The sequence below is a fragment of the Oncorhynchus nerka genome, linkage group LG27 (genome assembly GCF_034236695.1).
Source record: "Oncorhynchus nerka isolate Pitt River linkage group LG27, Oner_Uvic_2.0, whole genome shotgun sequence".
Lineage (NCBI taxonomy): Eukaryota > Metazoa > Chordata > Actinopteri > Salmoniformes > Salmonidae > Oncorhynchus > Oncorhynchus nerka.
Genome location: NC_088422.1, coordinates 61,184,806 through 61,206,881, shown reverse-complemented (window position 1 = coordinate 61,206,881; position 22,076 = coordinate 61,184,806). Strand labels below are relative to the sequence as shown.

Below are 22,076 nucleotides of genomic sequence, written 5' to 3'. Positions count from 1 at the left end.
TGGATTTTTATTGTGACTGACAAATCTGGGTTTGGCAGATGCCAGGAGAACACTAGATGCCCCAATGCATAGTGCCAACTGTAAACTTTATTGGAGGAGGAATAACTGACTGGGGCTGTTTTTCATGGTTCAGGTTAGATCCCTTCGTTCCAATGGCAGGAAATCCTAACGCTACAGCATACAATGACATTCTAGATGATTTTTGTGCTTCCAACTTTGTGGCAACCGTTTGGGGAAGGCCCTTTCCTGATTCAGCATGGCAATGTCCACGTGCACAAAGTGAGGTCCATACAGAAATCGTTTGTCGAGATCGGTACGGAAGAACTTGACTGGCCTGCACAGAGCCCTGACCTCAACCCCATCGAACACCTTTGGGATGAATTGGAACGCAGACTGCGAGCCAGTCCTAATCACCCAACATCAGTGCCCGACCTCACTAATGCCCTTTTGGCTGAATGGAAGCAAGTCCTCGCAGCAATGTTCCAACATCTAGTGGAAAGCCTTCCCAGAAGAGTGGAGGCTGTTGTAGCACCAAAGGTGGGACCAACTTATTAATGCCCATGATTTTGGAATGAGATGTTTGACGAGCAGGTGTCCACATACTTTTGGATTGGCCAAAGTGGGGGTGAGGGATGGCATCACGGATGTTTGTATATACAGTGCATGGTTCAGCACGTTGTTTCCTCTCGTGGGACAGGAAACATGTTGGTAATACTTTATTTTGGAAGAATGTGTTTTAAACTATCTTGGTTAAAATTACCCATGACAATAAAGACTGCTTCCGGGTGTGAGGATTCTTGCTGGCTAATGTTCATGTACAGTTTGCTGAGTGCCGCCTTGGAGTTTGCTTGCGGCGGTATGCACACAGCTGTGGTAATAACATGCGTGAATTCCCTTGGCATTTAGTGGGGTTGGCATTTTAGCATCAGAAACTCCAGGTCAGGTGAACAGAAGCTCTACATGTTTTCAACTTCGGTACACCAGGAGTTGTTGATGAGGAAGCATACACCTCCCCCTACTCTTACCTGAAGCTGCCGTTTGATCCATACGGAGAATGGAAAAGCCATTTGGTTGAATAGCAGAGTCGAGTGTCCGTAAACCATTCCACTGGGCACAAACTGTTTGAATCAATGTCGTTTCAATGTAATTTCTCAATGTATTCTGATGTGGAATCTACAGTACATGGAAAATACATTTAATTTGACTTTTTTCAAAAACCACATTTCTATCCAATCTTTTAATGTGAGTAAAGTACATGTCCGATTAAAAAAAATGGCACGACAGGCCTGATGTAAAATTTCAACTTTCCAAATGTCGACAAACCAAAATACGCTAGACGAGGTGGAATTTTCTTGTGTCTGTAAAATGAATTATGCGAGAGATGGCAGTGGAAACACCTTTATGAGCAACGAGAGAGCAAGTGCCAAGACCAGAGTGGGCACATTTGCTATAGCCTATAACGCTCATTTGTTTTGTGGCAAAACTATTAGCGGAGTTGAAAATGCGTTGAAAACACGTTTCACTTTTTTTTGGGGGGGGGGATACATGGGAAATGAACCTCAACAGTCATTTTAATGTGCACTACGTCACCACACACTGCTTTTTATCCGCAACAAGTCCATTTGATGTAAACATCTCTGGTGGGAAAATGGCTGTGTTGTTTTTATTCATATTTTTTTTATATTCGCATGAAATTCTGACACCAGTTGGATGGAAACCTAGCTAACTGTTGTTTTGAGGATGAGTAATAAGTAATAATGCATGCAAACATAGCCATAAAGCAAAGTCGAGCAGGATTGTGTCATTTTGCTAGTGAGTCAAGACACTCACCTGTATGTTCACACTGAACACCTGCTGCCAGCAAGTCCGGCTCTCCTAGACTGATGTCATTGAGGCGGGTCCCCAGGCATTCGATTGACAGAGTTTTGAACCACTCCTCTGCTTCTAGCTCTGAGTTTAGACCAATGGGATGTAAAGAGAGACGTCATAAAACAGGAAACTTTAGAGAGAATTGTACACTGTGAGAAAACATACATTACAATACAGTAGGTGTGGTGTGGAGTACCTGATTCACAGGTGAACGTGCGTGAGGTGTCATCGGTAAAGACGATGGCTACCGCCTGGCGCTTGGTGTCCCTTGGGAGCCTTGTGACATTCTTCACATTGCTGATCTCTGTCACCTAGGCAACAGGAGAGGTCAAGAGTTCAGACAAACACAGAGAGGTTGAAAGGATTTTTAAAAAGCTGTCAAAATACTGTACTGCCACCGGTTGGTCAGATTCAGTTTTCAGAAAGAGAGGAGAGAAAGAGGGAGTGTTGTAGCCAGGTGTAGTGGGGGCCGGGGTGTTTTGGAGGAGGGCACCCCATGCTCAGACACTTCAGGGAGGCCTGGAATCTGTCTGGGATTGGGAGGCTGGCTTTGATGTGAGCAACGTCTGTGTCACTTTCATTTCCTTCAGCCTTTTGTGTGTGTGTGTGTGTGTGTGTGGATCCCTCCAGACATGCACGTTTGCTCCCCGCAGCTGAACGGGCGCTCAGAGAACAGACCGACTGAATGACTGAATTTCAAATGCCCCCCCCCCCCCTCCACACACACACACACAGATATATCACCCACTCACAGTAATACCACACACAGACATCATACTTCAAACTGACATTTGCCAATTGAAACATGACTTATCATGCAGCACTCTCTGGGGTGGTGGTGGGGGGGGGGTACCTTAGGACAGACTCTGATGTAAGCGGACTTCTCATCAGTGTACTTCTCCAGTCTGCGTGGTCCTTTACTGGACGACTTCTTAAACACCAGCCAGCAGCGACGGTAAATCTCAACACACAAAAAACAGTCAGTTAACATACTGCAACCAGCCACCCGACAGCAAAGCCAATGTTAACATATCCACCCCATTCAAGCCTAACGATTTACAATCTTTTGCTATCAAGAGCAGGCACACAATGGTTGCCTCTGCTTTACCTGATCAATGAACCAGGAAGCGTTCTAAGAAAAATCAAATAGCATTTAGTGATTAGCAATGTGAAAGAGAGACACAAGAGAGAACAAGAGAGACAGGTAGAACATGAGAAGGAGCACACCGGGTCCGTGTCATTGAGTCTAACATTGTTCATACAAGACAATTCTATTATGCATATGATATTGAGTTAAGAGGCAGACAAAGACACAAACTCTCCTGGCGGAATAATGAGAAATCCATCGCGCACACACACACACACACGCACACGCACACGCACACACACACACACACACACACACACACACACACATCAATATGAGCGCTATTGCTTTAGCGACATTTATCCCCCTTATCTCTGTTATAAAAGGCAGGGCCTTTATTTTATTGATGTTCCACTGTCCTCCTGTTGCCAGGGCAACCCCAGGACCTGTACAGTACAGGGCCAGCCATCCCTAAACCAATCCCCACATTCCTCTTTCCCTAACCCATTATCACACCCCTGTTTATTAGCTAGGGGCCACAGAGCCAGTGAAATCCCTTAGTGCACTGACCCTTAGTGCACTGACTCAGTTGTAATGAATACAAAGTTCACCGGTTCACCGACAAAACACCGGTGTCACCGTGACAGAGATAACAAGACCAATTAAATATGCAATTGTATTTTTCGAGACATTAAACAAGAGCGCCATCAACAAAGGCACACCATAATGTGAGCGTGCTCAAATGGAGACATGGTGAAAGGAAAAAGCGTTGCTCTGATGTGTCGTTTTCTTTTTTTAATTGGTGCAAAGAGTTTACACCTTGAGGAGAGCGGAAGCTCTATCGCTGCTTGCCTGTCTGATCCTGGCGTCAGCGTCATGAAAGCGCTACCTTCAGTGGGACAGCTGACGGCGAGGTGAGAGCACGTGCTCACCAGTCCATTGTGTCTCAGCGATATCAAGCTGTTCAATGGAGATTTACCTCTATGTATCTGCCACCTAGCTCCTGATTCTCCACAATGCTTTTCCAAACCAATGGGCTCCGTTCTTCATTGGAGCCGTATGCGCGTGCGTGTTGGCAAGCTTGCAGTCTACTATCGTGTCCCCCTCCGTTCTCCCCCTCGCCCCCTTCTTCTCCGCCCTCAGCTCCAGTGCTCAGAGCAATCAGGCCTTGCCAGGCAAACTGACTGTGAAACCTGGTAATTAAGCTAGTGGGTGGAGGAGCAGCAACATAGAGATGAAAAAAGAAAGGGAGAGAGAAACAGAGGATATGGTAGAAAGAGGGAAGAGGAGAGAGAGAGAGAGAGAGAGAGAGAGAGAGAGCGAGGAGTGGGAGCTGTGAATTCTGCTGCGATACCTTGGTATGAGGTTCATTGGTTCATTAAATATGAGGAAGTGATGGACGTCACATCGTTCAGAACTGAACTGATTAGTCATGTATTAGCCTACCTTTCTTCAAAAAAAGATACATTGAAGCAATCAAAAATCAATGTCTCTCTGATCATACTATGTGTTCAGAGGCAGGAAAAGCCCATCTAGACACACACATCCACCACCACCACCACCACCTGAACACAGCAAACCCAAGATCACAGGCCTGCCACATGATCCACCTCTGCTGTCAACAATTTCAAGGGTCTTTGTCCCCCAGACGAGAGGAGCGATGCTCCCTGCCCTGTCGACCCAGACCTAATGCATTTTACAAAACAGACTGACCCAGCCAAGTCAAAAAGCACAGATCCTGACAGCACCCCTACAGGGAGAATTACTCTGGCCACCACGGACAGCAAGACAGACAAAGAAAGAGAGAGAGAGAGAGACCTTTTGTCCCAGCCTTTATCTGTTGAAAGCAAAGGTGCCTGTAACAATGAGATTTGTGGAGATGGTCTCCCATTCTATTCCAAATGTCCCTTCTCCCATGCCATTTCTGAACAGCGAAAGGGCAGTATTTTGTAGGTTGCCATTGATATTCCAGACAGGTAGACATGGATTCCTTGTTTGCATGGCTCTCTCCCCTGAGGTGGAGCTAATCCCCTGTAAACAGGCTGGGAGGCGTGAGTGAGTGAGTGAGTGAGTGAGTGAGTGAGTGAGTGAGTGAGTGAGTGAGTGAGTGAGTGAGTGAGTGAGTGAGTGAGTGAGTGAGTGAGTGAGTGAGTGAGTGAGTGAGTGAGTGAGTGAGTGAGTGAGTGAGAGAGAGAGTGAGAGAGAGAGAGAGAGAGAGAGAGAGAGAGAGAGAGAACCTTGCATGAGTAAGGAACTATTGATCTCCCCAGTGTGCCGATAAGAGAATGTGAACAGTCAAGTCACACACTTACCGAGAGTGGGCTCGGCATTCATGAGGGTTATCAATGATCAATATCGTAACCATTACACCCTTTAAGAACCCTTTCAGAGATTGATATCGGAGCTCTTCTTTGGACACACTGACGGGAACACAAAGATCCACATACAGTGTAGTGTGCAAATACATCACACACAGACCCACTAATGTATCTTCCCTGTACATACCTTCTGCTACTGCACTCAGATTGCCTTCCTCAGTCTAATTGTCTCCGCCCTGGTTTTCCTCCCCATCCCTGGCTCCCGCCTGCCCCAAAGGGGCCAGAGGCAGTTAGCCTACATTAATCCCCCTAGCTCCCAGGAGATCCTGCCTGTCACAGCAGCCCAGTTGGGACGAGCCCCACCCCAGCCTGGTCCCAGGATTAACCGGATAATTTGAAATAAAAAATAAATGTAACCTTTATTCAACTAGGCAAGTCATTTAAGAACAAATTCGTATTTACAATGACGGCCTACCCCGGTCAAATCCAGACGACGCTGGGCCAATTGTGCGCAGCCCTATGGGACTCCCAATCACGTCTGGATGTGATACATCCTGGATTCAAACCAAGGACTGTAGTGACGCCTCTTGCACTGAGATGCAGTGCCTTAGACCGCTGCGCCACTCGGGAGCCCAATAACGCTAACAGGTTGACACCACGCTTATATCCAGCTTATTATACAACACACAGGACAACACAAACGCACACACAGGAAAACACAAACAGGACAACACAAACACACACTAGACAACACAAACACACACAGAACAAAACAAACACACACACACAGGACAACACAAACACAGACAACACAAACACACACAGGACAACACAAACAGGACAACGCACAAAATCAGGACACACACACAGTCATCAAAACACACACAAACACAAACACACACACAAACACAGGCTGTGTGGTTCAGAATATGAGAAATGTGCAGGTCTGAAAAGAAAATGAATGGGAATGATTGGCACCATCTTATTCAAAACCAATTCACTTAAATTCACCTAGAAATCTGAAGGGGAAACATGAGTCAGCATCCAATCTTTCTAAGCTGATCCCATTGGAAGCTCACAATGACTGACTCCTCAGGGGGGCTGACTCAGGTAGAGAAATAAGAACTGGGGATGAAAAAGGAGAGAGACAGGAATAGAGGAGAGAGACAAAAGAGAGAGATCTGTCACTATAGCTGTGGGAACGGGCTCAGAGAGGCAGGGGGATTGTGAGGTGAAGGGAGTCTGCTTGATTCTCAAAGTTGAACCATTTGATTTCTGACTCTTGTTATTATTTTCAGCTCCATTCCCCCTCTCATAAAAACAGTAGTTTGACCGTAGTTTGACCTAACTCCGTTAGAATTGACTGAACTTGAGAAAACAACGCTCTGAGGTTTTTCGCTGGCAATTTTCCACAACCGCTGACAGTTACACGAGGAAACAAAACCACAAATCCGTCGTGTGTCAGTGTAACATCTAGCTAGAGGCAATCTACACATCATACCGTCGGTTATACAATGGAAAGTCACATGATCATACTGACATTCCTAGACTAGACACACGGGGGTAGGTCAAAAAACAAGGAGAGATCAGGACAAAGATACCGAGCTGTTATTCCAGAAGGTTCTGTCCAGTCTGAGTGAGTCCGAGTCAGTCAGTTCAAATCAGCCCTATCTCTTTCAGGGGGATTAAACATTTAACTCGTCCTGGCTGACATTGTGTTTATATAAACCACATCTCCTCAGACCTTTTCCATCCTCCCTGATCAACCGTCCTCCCTGATGTTCCTGCTCATCAAAAAAAACAGGGCACAGTCAAATGGGATGGCTGCGAAGCAATTAGGGCTGTTCCTCCACCGAGGCTAGAGGAGGCGAGGAGAAGCCAGCTAGTACAGCGCTACCGATAGGGAACGAGAGCTAACAGAAGCGGAATGCTAAGCAGCCTCTTATTAGTCTGATTGGACTGCTGCGATATAACTGAAAAGCAGCAGGAGGGAGAGGCAGAAAGGGAGAGTGAGGAGATGAGGGAAAAAGAGAGAGAGTTAATTAGCCTAACCAGAGGACTGGAGGAGTCAAGGGTCTTCTGGGGAGAGAGGGAAAGTGAGAGCTGGAGGGTAGGAGGAAGAGGGGATAAGGGGGAAGGAGAGAGGAGGGGGAGGACAGAGCAAAGAAGAGCAGCGGTCCGGAACAGCTCTGATAGGCTATAGAGGAGAGACAGAGATGGCGAGGCCAGCTGTCCAGCCTTACAAGGATCAGAGTGGCAGTAGACTGGCAGGGTTTTGGCAGGAGAGGAAGGTGACTGTCTGGGTACACATTTGACAGGGGAAAAAAAGATAGTGTGTTTGAGTGCTTGTTCTGGCCTGTGCAGACAGAGTGTGCTCGTATGTGATAAGAGAAGTGGACAGCATTTTGTGTTTATACATAGTGTTTCGACTGGAGTATGTGTGAATTCGTGCACGTTTGCTTTTTTAGGGTGTGTGTGTGTGTGTGTGTGTGTGTGTGTGTGTGTGTGTGTGTGTGTGTGTGTGTGTGTGTGTGTGTACCAGTCAAAAGTTTGGACATACCTACTCTTTCAAAGGTTTTCTTATTTTTTACTATTTTCTACATTGTAGAATAATAGTGAAGACATCAAAACTATGAAATAACACATGTAGTGTGTAGTAACCAAAAACGTGTTAACCAAATCAAAATATATTTTACATTTGAGATTCTTCAAAGTAGCCACCCTTTGCCTTGATGACAGCTTTGCACACTCTTGGCATTCTCTCAACCAGCTTCATGAGGTAGTCACCTGGAATGCATTTCAATTAACAGGTGTGCCTTCTTAAAAGTTAATTTGTGGAATTTATTTCCTTGTGTTGTGACAAGGTAGGGGATATACAGAATATAGCCCTATTTGGTAAAAGACCATGTCCATATTATGGCAAGAACAGCTCAAATAACCAAAGAGAAACAACAGTCCATCATTATTTTAAGACCTGAAGGTCAGTCAATGTGGAAAATGTCAAGAACTTTGAAAGTGTCTTCACTTCGAACACTGAATACAAAAAGAACAAGAGAAATAAATGAAAAGAGAAATAGTTCTGTATGATAAAACACAGAAAACAACTACCCACAACCCATTGTGGGAAAACAGGCTGGTTCTCAATCAGAGACAACGAACAGCTGCCTCTGATTGGGAACCATACCAAGTCAGACACAAAAATACAAAACCTAGAATACACAACATAGAATGCCCACCCCAACTCATGCCCTAACCAAACTAAAACAGAGACATAAAAAAGGAACTAAGGTCAGGATGTGACAAGGGCTTAATAAAATATAAACTACAACTACAATATCAGGGAATTGTTTCAGAGATGAAAGCCAGAGCACCAACTGGACCATAGTCTTCAGAAATCAGGAGTCGGAGTTGTTGGGCGGCTGTCCACTGAAGCTGGCGTTAAAACAGCTAACGAACACAGGCTTTGTTTCAACTGCTAATGCGGACTCACACGTTACATAGCAGAACTGGAGGAGAAGCGGGGAAATACGGCTGTAAATAGCATTAGCGCCACATAAGCGGGAGTTTATGACATTGTGTTGTTATTCCGCTCAGTCATAATACAGAGCAGCTGGGGGATCTACTTAAAACAACGACAGAGTGAAGGCCTCTGATTTCACATTGTGTGCTCACTGCAAGGAGATGCAGCAAGATGGAGAAGAAAACAGGGGGAGATGATGATGGGTAAAAAAGAAAGAAAATAAGAGATAAAGGCGGAAATGAAGGAGAAAATAAGGCATGAAAAAACATGCAGTGACAAGATTCCAGAGAGAGAGAGAGAGAGAGAGACACAGCGAGAGACAGACCGAGAAAGACAGAGACAGAAAGACAGGGAGACAGAGAGAGAGTGGACAGAGAGACAGAGAGAGAGAGAGAACAGAAAGACAGAGACAGAAAGACAGAGAGAGAGAGACACAGCGAGAGACAGACCGAGAAAGACAGAGACAGAAAGACAGACAGAGAGAGAAAGAGTGGACAGAGAGACAGAGAGAGAGACACAGCGAGAGACAGACCGAGAAAGACAGAGACAGAAAGACAGACAGACAGAGAGAGAGTGGACAGAGAGACAGAGACACAGCGAGAGACAGACCGAGAAAGACAGAGACAGAAAGACAGAGAGACAGAGAGAGAGTGGACAGAGAGACAGAGAGAGAGACACAGCGAGAGACAGACCGAGAAAGACAGAGACAGAAAGACAGGGAGACAGAGAGAGAGTGGACAGAGAGACAGAGACAGAAAGACAGAGAGACAGAGAGAGAGTGGACAGAGTGTCAGAGAGACAGACAGACAGAGAGACAGAGAGAGAGTGGACAGAGAGACAGAGAGACAGAAAGACAGAGAGAGAGTGGACAGAGAGACAGCGAGAGAGAGAGTGAACAGAGAGAGGAGGGTGTAAAACCAAACTCAGGTAATCCACTGCTTGCCTTCCCCTGGGGAGCTATGTGTCACAACCCCCACGCTACCACGGTAACCACAATCCTGCTGAGTGCACACTTCCTAGCGACTCCACCACAGAGGCACGGAGGAGAGAGAAAACGAGGTGGGGAGGACATAGAGAGTGAGAAGCCTAACTACTGTGGGGGTGCTCTCCTCAGGTCAGAAACCCAAGACCCTGCCTCCTGTAATAATTACAGCCACAGAAGAGTTGAGACTTCATGCCATGAGACAGAGATAGAAAGTGCTGGAGGGGCGCATGAGGTTCATTGTACAGGGTTAGCAGGGCTGGGGTATGCTGAAGAAGGGATTATGTGGGTGGAAGAGGTGGTAGGACAGGATATATGGTTAGGGGGAAGGATAGTCCCATTATCAACATGTATGCACACCACAATAAGAGATACTGGGCCAAATACCAGCTGAAAGAGAAACCAGTATGTCTGTGTTGTGTTGTGTTGTGGTGTGGCGTGTGTGTGTGTGTGTGTGTGTGTGTGTGTGTGTGTGTGTGTGTGTGTGTGTGTGTGTGTGTGTGTGTGTGTGTGTGTAGCATATCAAATCCAGCCTAGAGGGGGTGCACAGCTGTAAATCCACTGTCTCCTCTGGGTAGGTAGAGAGATACAGACATGGTTAATCTCTCCTTAGAGCTCCTGTGTCTGTAACTGAGTCAGTGCATCACAGAGGACTGCCACATCACACTGACACTAAGCCTGTGTCTTTACCCCTGAGCACAGCAACACAACCACAGGATTAAACTACTACTGCACAAACTACTAGCCTAATACTCTTTTTGGTTCCAAGTGAACCCTTTCACAACTAAAAGGTTCTAAGTAGAACCTTGTCTGGGGTCTACCTGGAACTAAAAATGGTTCTATGGGAAAACGAAGAAGGCCATGAGAGGACCACACAGAGAACAGCCCTGTCATACAAATCTAACCCTTCTTTTACCAGGCATTTTCTCACAGAACAGGTTGAAGCCAGTTCATTATTTCACAGACGCACAACGTGTCAGTCTTCTTCTGATAACGCCTGGACTTGACATCAGCGTGAGGACACTCCTCAGTCTGGCCTCATGCCAATACAGGCAAAACAATACCGCGAAATGAGGGAAACTAAAACGAGCCATTTAAGGAGAATTTTACCTGAATAAATAAAACAAATGTCATTATTGAAAGCACTGAACATCCTCTACAGTTTCAAGGAGAATCAATACAACTACAGCAGATAAATAGTGCTTGGCAGTCATTATGATGACTGTAGAAATACTGGAGGCTAAAATGTCAAATGCAAATCAGGCAGTCTGTGCCATACTGACTAATATTCATAAGTGTATAATTAAAACATTTCATTTGTGTTCATTGACATATAATTCATCTGACTCATCCCCAAAAGACTAATTCCAACAACCAGATGTACGTCATTCCGTTCTGACTCATAAGCATTACCGTACTTCATTACCATACTGCATGTTCATATTCATGGCTTGAAGCAGAGGTGAAGAGAAAATGTATGAATACATCAACCCAAAAACTTTTTCCATTTCTCTTTCGTGAGATACAAAGAGTTGTTCTGTATCATCTTCTGTTTTGTTTCAAAAATGATCTTTATCTTTCCCTTGGGCAGACATGGAAAAAGCATACACAAGTAGACAATCACACGAGCACACACACACACACACACACACACACACACACACACACACACACACACACACACACACACACACACACACACACACACACACACACACACACACACACACACACACACACACAACCCTCTCGCAAAGACCAGAGACTCCCAAAAGACCCCCAGTCCAGTTTGGGGCTCCACTCACCCCCAGTTTCCTGCTACGCATGCGGACGTATCCCTGCTTGACGATGTCGTTGAAGTTGGAGGCCATCTCTGTGGGAGCTGGGACCTGCTGGGGCCTATTGAGGCTAGCATCCAGTCCTTCTGTCCTCCAGTCCAGCCCTGCACCTAACCCCCCTCCCTCCCCTCCTCTTTCCCTCTTAAGTCCTGGGGTTACCTTCTCCCTCCTCTATATCAGCCAAATCTTCCTTTTCAGATCCTGTTGCCCTCAGACTGCGCTCACTCCTCTATTGCAGCTCGTTGTCCCCCATCGTCCTTTCGTTGCAGTCCCTAAAGAAGGAGAGAAGGAGAGAGAGAGGAGAAGAAACAGGGGATCTATTATTCATTAAAGTGGCAGGAGAGAATGGTAGTGGCTTGCAGACACACGGAACATTATCCTCCATTATTCATTGCTTTGGCAGACACCATTATTGAGGGCAAGTAGGTAGCATGGCTTCTGTGACACATCATTATGTATAGTGTACAGCACAGCCTCTGTCTCAGAGCTACTGGAACTACCATTAGATCGGGCTTGGAAACAGAGGCTCTTCCGGAGACTCTTCCGAAGAAAACAGAGTAACGAGGAGAAACTCATTTTAAGTTCAGCCGGACAGCTGTAAACCAAAGCAGACTTTATGACTTTGTCATTGTTTCTAATGCTCTTCTGACCAATCCCAAAAGCTACTTCAATAACAACTCAAATCAAAAGAATGTTGGTTGGTTAAATGTTCCGTCATGGAGACTGTTTGACACAGTATTGAGAGCAGCCATGTGATATGCAGAGCTCCACAGTGTGGGAGATGGGGTGAGGGGGACTGTAGTTCCAATGGCATCAATGCCCCTATTCAGACATTCAAACACACACTTGTACACTCACTCGTAGAGATGCAATTTAAGCATGCACACAAGTACACACACAGACACATCACAAACACCATTGGAGGCATTGCAGAGTGAGACAGACAGGCAGGGAGAGTATCTCCTGAGACCATATGATGCCATTCTCAGTGTTCTGCTCTAGTGGTGCACGGGTAAGCGGTTTGTTCACCCGCACCCACCCGCAATTGCTAATAACCTATCTGCAACCACCCGACTATATGTGATACAGTGCCCCACCCTAACTCGATAATATCGAATATGCGCTATAGGCTAATCAGATTGGGTGAAAATAAAATTTGACAGGGGGCATAGGATTTTATTTGCCGAACACTTACTTTTCTGGCCCACTCTTCTCTTCATTTTCAACTATTGAATTAAAACTCAGACATTGTCCTTTTTTGCCTCTGTGGATCGACTTTTAACTTTTTCTGCCCGTTCCCAAAAGCTTTTGGCGATTGCCGTGTAGGCTGCTTGGCGCGCGTACAGTTAGATCCTGAAGCCTAGGCTTACATGCTGACCAGACCAGGACACGTCGCGTGCGCGAGCATCGCAAAATAAATGTAGAAATCCATGTTATTCAATTGTTTTTGCCGGAAGTCGTGGTAATACTATGAAAGTTTAGATGCCGATCACCATATAAGTTCAAAGATGAAAAAGCCTGGAAGGAGGAGAGATGACTAGAAACGATTCGGTTGGCCGTTTTATGTGTGGATTAATTGGCAGAGTAGAGGACCTTGTGCATTTCAGGTAAAATAACAACTCAATGTTTATATACCAGGGCAAATTAGCTAGCAACAGCAAGCTAGCTAAATAGGACAAATTAGCTAGCAAGTGCAGGCTAACTAGCTAAATTTCCATACATGTTTAATGCTTTTCGACCTGTCCACAAATTAATGTCATCGGTTCAGAGTTTGTTTTGATATTTTGACCTGCGTGTCGTGATCGCGTTTGGTGTAGGGGGACAAAATAAATGTATGCACGATAGCGCACGATGGCGCACGTGCGCAGCCGGTTTGGGTTCCGTGTTATGCACTAACTCCAGATCGCCTAAAATAATGAAAGGAAAACCTCAATGTAGCCTATAGATATAAATCAATGTAGCCTATAGATATAAATCAATGTAGCCTATAGATATAAATCAATGTAGCATATAGATATAAATCAATGTAGCTTATAGATATAAATCAATGTAGCCTATAGATATAAATCAATGTAGCTTATAGATATAAATCAATGTAGCCTATAGATATAAATCAATGTAGCATATAGATATAAATCAATGTAGCTTATAGATATAAATCAATGTAGCCTATAGATATAAATCAATGTAGCCTATAGATATAAATCAATGTAGCATATAGATATATATCAATGTAGCCTATAGATATAAATCAATGTAGCATATAGATATAAATCAATGTAGCCTATAGATATAAATCAATGTAGCCTATAGATATAAATCAATGTAGCCTATAGATATAAATCAATGTAGCCTATAGATATAAATCAATGTAGCATATAGATATAAATCAATGTAGCCTATAGATATAAATCAATGTAGCATATAGATATAAATCAATGTAGCCTATAGATATAAATCAATGTAGCATATAGATATAAATCAATGTAGCCTATAGATATAAATCAATGTAGCCTATAGATATAAATCAATGTAGCCTATAGATATAAATCAATGTAGCATATAGATATAAATCAATGTAGCTTATAGATATAAATCAATGTAGCCTATAGATATAAATCAATGTAGCTTATAGATATAAATCAATGTAGCCTATAGATATAAATCAATGTAGCATATAGATATAAATCAATGTAGCTTATAGATATAAATCAATGTAGCCTATAGATATAAATCAATGTAGCCTATAGATATAAATCAATGTAGCATATAGATATAAATCAATGTAGCCTATAGATATAAATCAATGTAGCATATAGATATAAATCAATGTAGCCTATAGATATAAATCAATGTAGCCTATAGATATAAATCAATGTAGCCTATAGATATAAATCAATGTAGCATATAGATATAAATCAATGTAGCCTATAGATATAAATCAATGTAGCATATAGATATAAATCAATGTAGCCTATAGATATAAATCAATGTAGCCTATAGATATAAATCAATGTAGCATATAGATATAAATCAATGTAGCATATAGATATAAATCAATGTAGCCTATAGATATAAATCAATGTAGCCTATAGATATAAATCAATGTAGCATATAGATATAAATCAATGTAGCCTATAGATATAAATCAATGTAGCATATAGATATAAATCAATGTAGCTTATAGATATAAATCAATGTAGCCTATAGATATAAATCAATGTAGCCTATAGATATAAATCAATGTAGTCTATAGATATAAATCAATGTAGCCTATAGATATAAATCAATGTAGCCTATAGATATAAATCAATGTAGCTTATAGATATAAATCAATGTAGCATATAGATATAAATCAATGTAGCATATAGATATAAATCAATGTAGCATATAGATATAAATCAATGTAGCCTATAGATATAAATCAATGTAGCCTATAGATATAAATCAATGTAGCCTATAGATATAAATCAATGTAGCCTATAGATATAAATCAATGTAGCCTATAGATATAAATCAATGTAGCCTATAGATATAAATCAATGTAGCCTATAGATATAAATCAATGTAGCCTATAGATATAAATCAATGTAGCCTATAGATATAAATCAATGTAGCATATAGATATAAATCAATGTAGCTTATAGATATAAATCAATGTAGCCTATAGATATAAATCAATGTAGCCTATAGATATAAATCAATGTAGCCTATAGATATAAATCAATGTAGCATATAGATATAAATCAATGTAGCTTATAGATATAAATCAATGTAGCCTATAGATATAAATCAATGTAGCTTATAGATATAAATCAATGTAGTCTATAGATATAAATCAATGTAGTCTATAGATATAAATCATACAATAATTATATATGGATTTTAAAGTATTGTTTTGTCTTGATTCAACCGGCCGGCCCGCCACCCACCCTCCCTTCATCCACACAATATTTAATGATCAGCGGATATAACCGCGGGGACTGCGGGTTATAAGTCAACCCATGCATCACTATTCTGCTCGCTGGGGGGCAGAAATCAGTGTGGTGCATCTTCTCCCTGAGGAACTGGCGCTAAATCTCCCTGACAATGGTGGAACAGAGACATTAAACTTTAACAAGGACCTCATTAACCAGGACAGAGCCAGGCTAATCGCTCACAGCACTGTTGTTTTAGAGAAGTGGCTCACACACACTGGGGAGGGGGCTAACACATATACACACAAACACACACACCTTACAGACAGACAGACAGACAGACAGACCTTACAGACAGACACACCTTACAGACAGACACACCTTACAGACAGACAGACAGACAGACAGACAGACAGACAGACAGACAGACAGACAGACAGACAGACACACCTTACAGACAGACAGACAGGCAGACACACCTTACAGACAGACACACCTTACAGACAGACAGACAGACAGACAGACAGACAGACAGACAGACAGACAGACAGACAGACAGACAGACAGACACACAGACACACAGACACACAGACACACAGACACACACACAACATATAGAGCTAAACAGCTGCAGACTGGCTCCACTGTTGGCCTCTGGGACTGCTGGTGTCACCGTGGTGGGTAACCTAGCTTGCCAAGCTCCTAACAGCATTCTAAGAAAGTAGTACCTGGCAAAGACACACGGCTGGGAACAAGAATATATGTCGGCTGAGCAGAGGATCCTTATGTGGATGGGATTGGCTCAATGTTAGCATAGTGGGAGTGCTTGAGACACACTTGATGTGCCATTATATCTTGGAGCACAATTGGAAAGCGATTAAATCCCATGAAAGCTATTCAAATGAGACAAATGTGCACCCCGGTGAGATAAAATAACTCCCAGGGTGATGCTTAGTTAAACAGAGCTTCAATAGAGTACGTATGGAGGTGATTGAGGAATTAGGAGGATTTGCACAACTCTACACATTACACATGCTGTATTGCAGATCTATTCAACATCCATGGTCAGCAGTGAATCACCTGGAGAACAGGGATTGTTGTCTGCAGCCAGAGGTGGGCTGGTGTGTGAGGAAGATCAATAAAGAGTGCAAGGGTGCACACAATGGAGGATCAGCTTGTCAAAACCCAACGTCAAAAAAAAAGGACATGCCATTGATTCTGATCCTGCACACTGACTGCTCCTGTGCTAGCCTCTACAGTGAAACACCAGGGCCCCGTTCCCCCTCTACCCCCTCTCCACCCCATAATCATTGAGATGTGCTGATTTACCTTTTTTTTCCCACGATCGATACACATCGGCAGCTTCCCCCCCCCCCCCCCCCCCCTGAGACGGACAGTAAACGGCCCGCGGGTGATGTATCACTGAGCAACACATTAGTATTAATATACGTTCAGTGTGTGGAGAACACATTGTACCGACAGAAACAAAGCCTTATCACGCCTTGTGTCAGCACAGGAAACCACTCCATTGTACTCTGCTTGTTTTACACGACGGCGCATCGCCACTAGGCCGGCACAGAGCCGGGAGTGGGATTCTAGGAACTACAGACAGACAGACAGTATCGTCAGTCACTACTTCATAATGTGTGTTTATGATAGAGGGGAACACAGGAGTGTCTGTCGGGACCCAAGTGTCGGGGATGGTAATAGGCAGATAATGAATTCAGAGATTAGTGAATCCCACTTCGCTCCTCTCCCAGCGAACGAGGAACAAACAGCTTGTTAAAGAAGGACGTGAGGTGAGACGGCGGGGGTAACAGTGCTTTAACGAAGGCGAGGCAGGAACACCTGTTCCGGCTGGAAGTGTAGGTTGAGACAAGAGGCTGCAGACAGGCCTGTCTCTGGGAACAGAGCGACTTGATAACAAGCGGCTTTGAGGAGGGCCTTTCGGGTGTCGTCTGTTCTCTACTTTCTTTAGAGGACACGTTAGATCACACAGCTGGCTGCTAAACCTCTTCTTAAAGCCCATCAGCTCCTCTGAGCCACACATTTAGGGAGGAACCTGGAGTTCCAGTGTATACACATGACTATAAAGGACAATGTGTACAAATTAAGAAGGAGAATGTAACTGTGGAAAATAAGCACATTTCAGATGGTTAAAAAATTGTGATGATGGTACATCCACTGTAACCATGGGAACCTAAACGTGTATCCCCAAAAGGCCGGTCTGCGCGCTATGGGAGAAGAGAGGAGACAATGTACAGCTCCCTGACAGAGAGAACAGAGATATGCTATGCTCGGAATACCAATAGGGAACCGTGTCTGTGAGCTTGATCTCATATCTCATTCACTATCAGCGAGTCATTTAAAGGGGCATATCATATCAGAAGTCAGTTGTCAACGGAATACTTGCACACGCCAGTCACGCAAAATCTACCGTGACTGATCTGTGAATGTTGTTTTACTAGATCCTTTTTTCCCCAATATTGTCATCTTTGAAAAACCAAGGTGTGTCACGCCCTGAATTAGAGAGCGTTTTTATTCTCTATTTTGGCTAGGTCAGGGTGTGACTAGGGTGGGTACTCTAGTTTGTGTATTTCTATGTTGGCCTGGTATGGTTCCCAATCAGAGGCAGCTGTCTATCGTTGTCTCTGATTGGGGATCATATTTAGGCAGGTCTTTTTCCACCTGTTGTGTGTGGGATCTTGTTTATGTATTGTTGCTTGTGAGCACTGCATAGCTTCACGTTTCGTTTTGCCCTTTATTGTTTTCTGTGAGTTTCATTCATTTAAATAAACATGTGGAACTCTACGCACGCTGCGCATTGGTCCAGTTATTCCAACGAACGTGGCAAGGTGAGGCTAGCCAATGTTCACTCCCCCAAAACAAATTCCGTCACTGAAATTTCACGTCTGCTAAACAAGCAAACGTGAACATTGTGAAAATTCTGTGCAACTTCTGGCACGTTTACTGTGAACGCCCGTGTTTGTACCTGCTTTAAGTTACAGTTATAACAGTGGCCAAGTACGCTATCGTGTGGTGTTCAAAGTAGGCCTACATTCCTTGAGACTTTTAAAAAAACATGTAGGGATTGACATTAACCTGCTGATCCACTTGTCTTTCAGGCAAGGAGTTGACTGAAAATGTTGTGTTGTTTGATGCAAGAAACCACTTTACAAAATACAACTCATTATTATTCCCATACCATTACAACAGAGAATCAGACAAATTATGCTGCCCTCTGCCTATTGGCTCCTTAGCTTATTCAAGACTGTCTCAAAATACAACACTGCCCCTTTAAAAAGCTCTTTACCTTACTTGCTTTCAAAGATGTCTAGAAATGCACACGTTTGTGCTCTTGTGGGATGCAACCACTCCCCCATTGCTGACTAGAAAGTAGCTATAACTGGGATAATACCTCACTAACTAGCAAAGAATATGAACAAATGTGCACAGGTGGCAAGATGCAGCTCTCGCTTTGATCTCAAAACAAGCGCATCTACTCACGCTGTAAACACAGTCCAGCTCAGTATGGGCCTGAGTCATGCCTTTAAATGCAATAGAATCCTACTCCAATGTGCTCTGCCTACAAGAAAATATCTTGCATAGTTCGTTTTGTTTCAGGATGTTGCATTGAAAGTGGCGTTGGTTCGAGCACAATTCGCCCAGTAGTGTTAACTAAAGGGGAAAACGAGACATTTTTGTGAAGTTCAATCTGATGCTTCTCCGCGCGAGCTGAAATGTCTTCTGCGAGGCAGTCCCGGGGGAGCTGCGCCGCCCGATTGCAGCTTTGCGGGAACAACGAGGCCAAATCTACCATATGGCTGTCTTGAAATGCACTTTCCTCTCTTCTCGCCTGATAACTGACCCTTCCTGCTCCCTCTCTCCTCTCTGCGTTGTATTGTTGATGTCAGAGTTCGATATGGATCCCACTCTGCCCTGTTGCTGGAAGATGGATTGAACCACACACACAGAGCCAGCAGCTACATGGACCTCCTGACCTGTTGAGATGTGAGGGAGGTGTGGTAGCTAGAGGCAGGGAAGTGTGTTAAACCACAGATGACCCATTATGCATATATTGACCAGATACTCAAGAGGCTGCTCTAACAATGAAAATAAAATGTCTTCAAAAATGGAAGGCAGTCGGGAGGAGGCAGGTGGGACCATTCTAGCCAATGAGACGGCAGATACCCGTGTGAACAACAGGCACAACTTCAATAGAAAGTGGGGGTTTTTTTCAAAGTTGTCCTACTTCTATCGATACACTCGTAAAAACATAAGCATTACACAACTTCCGTTCGATCAAATAAGCCACAGGTAGCAAATAAGCTAGTCTTTTTTTTTTGCTAACCAAATACTACACTCTCATTGACCTCCTTACAAAAACACCTCGTTTGGTGAGCGGGGGAAAAAAAACGAAGAACCCAAAAAAACGCCACCTGCAGGAGAAGACAGATTTTGGGCCCAGTTATTCCTCTCGCTTTGCCGCAATCCTCTCTGGTGAAACACATATCGGTGCTCCTATCACCATACCACGAGCCTATCAGCACTGAATCACTTGCAGCCGATCGTTTGCCGGGGCTGGCATGAATAAAGGTCGCACACTGGTAGAATATTATACCAGCAACAGTAAAGCAACAGTAAAGTAAGAGACACTGCACATGTCTGACATCTGTATTCAGGCAACAGGAGTCTTAGGCAGGGCAGAGAATGCAGGAGAGCTGCTTAGCTGACAGGAGGAGGAGAGAATGCAGGAAGTTTGTGTTTGCTGGAGGCTAAATGTGTCTAGGCAAAGAGGCCTGTGTCAGTTTGAGTTCTTATGAGCGAGGGCATGCTTATTGTGATACTGCCTGAGATAGCTTGAGGCTAAGAGGCAGATCGTGTTAGAGAGCCTTGGCTAACTGGAGTCGAGAGGAATAGGGGGAGTTAGTAGCAGGATACAGAATGTAACCTAATGTGGGAAGGGGAGTGACTCCACTAGCATCATGACGTTGGTTGTAGTTACAGACAGACGCCTCAGCATCTGTACTCCAACAGACAGACCTTCTGTGTGTGTGTGTGTGTGTGTGTGTGTGTGTGTGTGTGTGTGTGTGTGTGTGTGTGTGTGTGTGTGTGTGTGTGTGTGTGTGTGTGTGTGTTTGTGTGTGTGTGTGTGTGTACATGTGAGCATGCATGTGTGTAAATGAGTTAACAGCTGAGCTGTAGAGCAGCACAGCAGCTCTCCCTGCAATGTGTACCAGTTGGAACTGCTGTCTGGTGAATCCAATCCCCCGTATCCTCTCTCTCAGCTGTGCCTATCTCAGCCTAATCAAATCCCCAGACACCAGGTGTGCCCAGGGCAGGTTAATCTGATGCCAGGTGTGCCCATCTCAGCTGAATTAGATCATGCTACATTAGGCGCAAGACAGATCCAGATATGTCATCTCCTCTCTGGGAGCGACACTGGGCGAGGGAGGGAGGGAGGGAGGGAGGGAGGGAGGGAGGGAGGGCAAAAAAAGTGAGTGCGACAGAAAAAAGGGGTTGATTGTCAGTGTCAGGTCAATTTCATGAGCCACTTCACTTCCATTCCCTTGGAGAGGTTAGTGAGGTGAAAAGAATGGAGCATTCCAGCCATCGATCAGGTGGGGAGGGGAGGGAGAGAGAGCAGATCGACTGCAGTGTAATGCTATGAGTGTGGTTGTGTGTGTGTGTGTGTGTGTGTGTGTGTGTGTGTGTGTGTGTGTGTGTGTGTGTGTGTGTGTGTGTGTGTGTACGTGCACACGTCTTCATAGGGTTAATAACTTCAGCTCTGTGAGTTTGACAGATTTTCTCAGATTTGCAGATGTTCAACAGCTTCAACTTGGAGAAGACGGCATCCATTTAGGGGGCGACGAAAACGACCCCAGAGCTTCATGTTCTCTCTCGTTCTGACTTCCTCTTCCACCCACACGTCAATGTCACCCATCGCTCTCCTTTCACCATTGATTATACAGTATGTCTATCTCTGTTTTTACCCCCATGTCACTCAGCCTATTCTATAAATGGGACCTTTATAATAATGAGTCATCCTCACCCTCCACAATCTGAGGGCATCATGTGACAGCCATTCACCAGGAGAGAGGCTTTGCGTGCTGGGGTGGCATCCTCCCCACGGAGCAGACGGCTGTCTAACACACAGGGGGCAACAAGCAGCTGGTACACAATATGGTAGAGGGGATACCAGCCAAGAGGGAGGATCAACCAGTAAAAATACCAATGACTGTTCCATTACATGAAGGAGAAAAGATGGAGGAAAAGACAGGCAGACAGAGGCAGGCAGGCAGGCAGGCAGGCAGGCAGGCAGGCAGACAGACAGACAGACAGACAGACAGACAGACAGACAGACAGACAGACAGACAGACAGACAGACAGACAGACAGACAGACAGACAGACAGACAGACAGACAGACAGACAGACAGACAGACAGACAGACAGACAGAGACTCAGAAGAGGGCAAATGGTAACTTCCACTTGTGAAGGTTAGTGAATTATTGTTGTTGCTCCAGTAAGAGCCAGTGTTTAAGGG

At 44.3% G+C, this 22,076-nt stretch overlaps 1 protein-coding gene across 1 annotated transcript in view; it reads right to left on the bottom strand.

Moving 5' to 3' along the window:
* Window positions 1-22,076, bottom strand: part of LOC115134089 (docking protein 4-like) — a 49,152-nt gene that overhangs the window by 5,523 nt on the left and 21,553 nt on the right. Inside the window, exons 2-5 of the mRNA XM_029667723.2 lie at window positions 11,582-11,886; window positions 2,723-2,830; window positions 2,066-2,180; window positions 1,831-1,950 (exon numbers count right to left, since the gene is read on the bottom strand). Coding sequence (XP_029523583.1) covers window positions 1,831-1,950; window positions 2,066-2,180; window positions 2,723-2,830; window positions 11,582-11,647 — 409 coding nt within the window. The 5' untranslated portion in view covers window positions 11,648-11,886. The remainder of the gene's footprint in view (window positions 1-1,830; window positions 1,951-2,065; window positions 2,181-2,722; window positions 2,831-11,581; window positions 11,887-22,076) is intronic.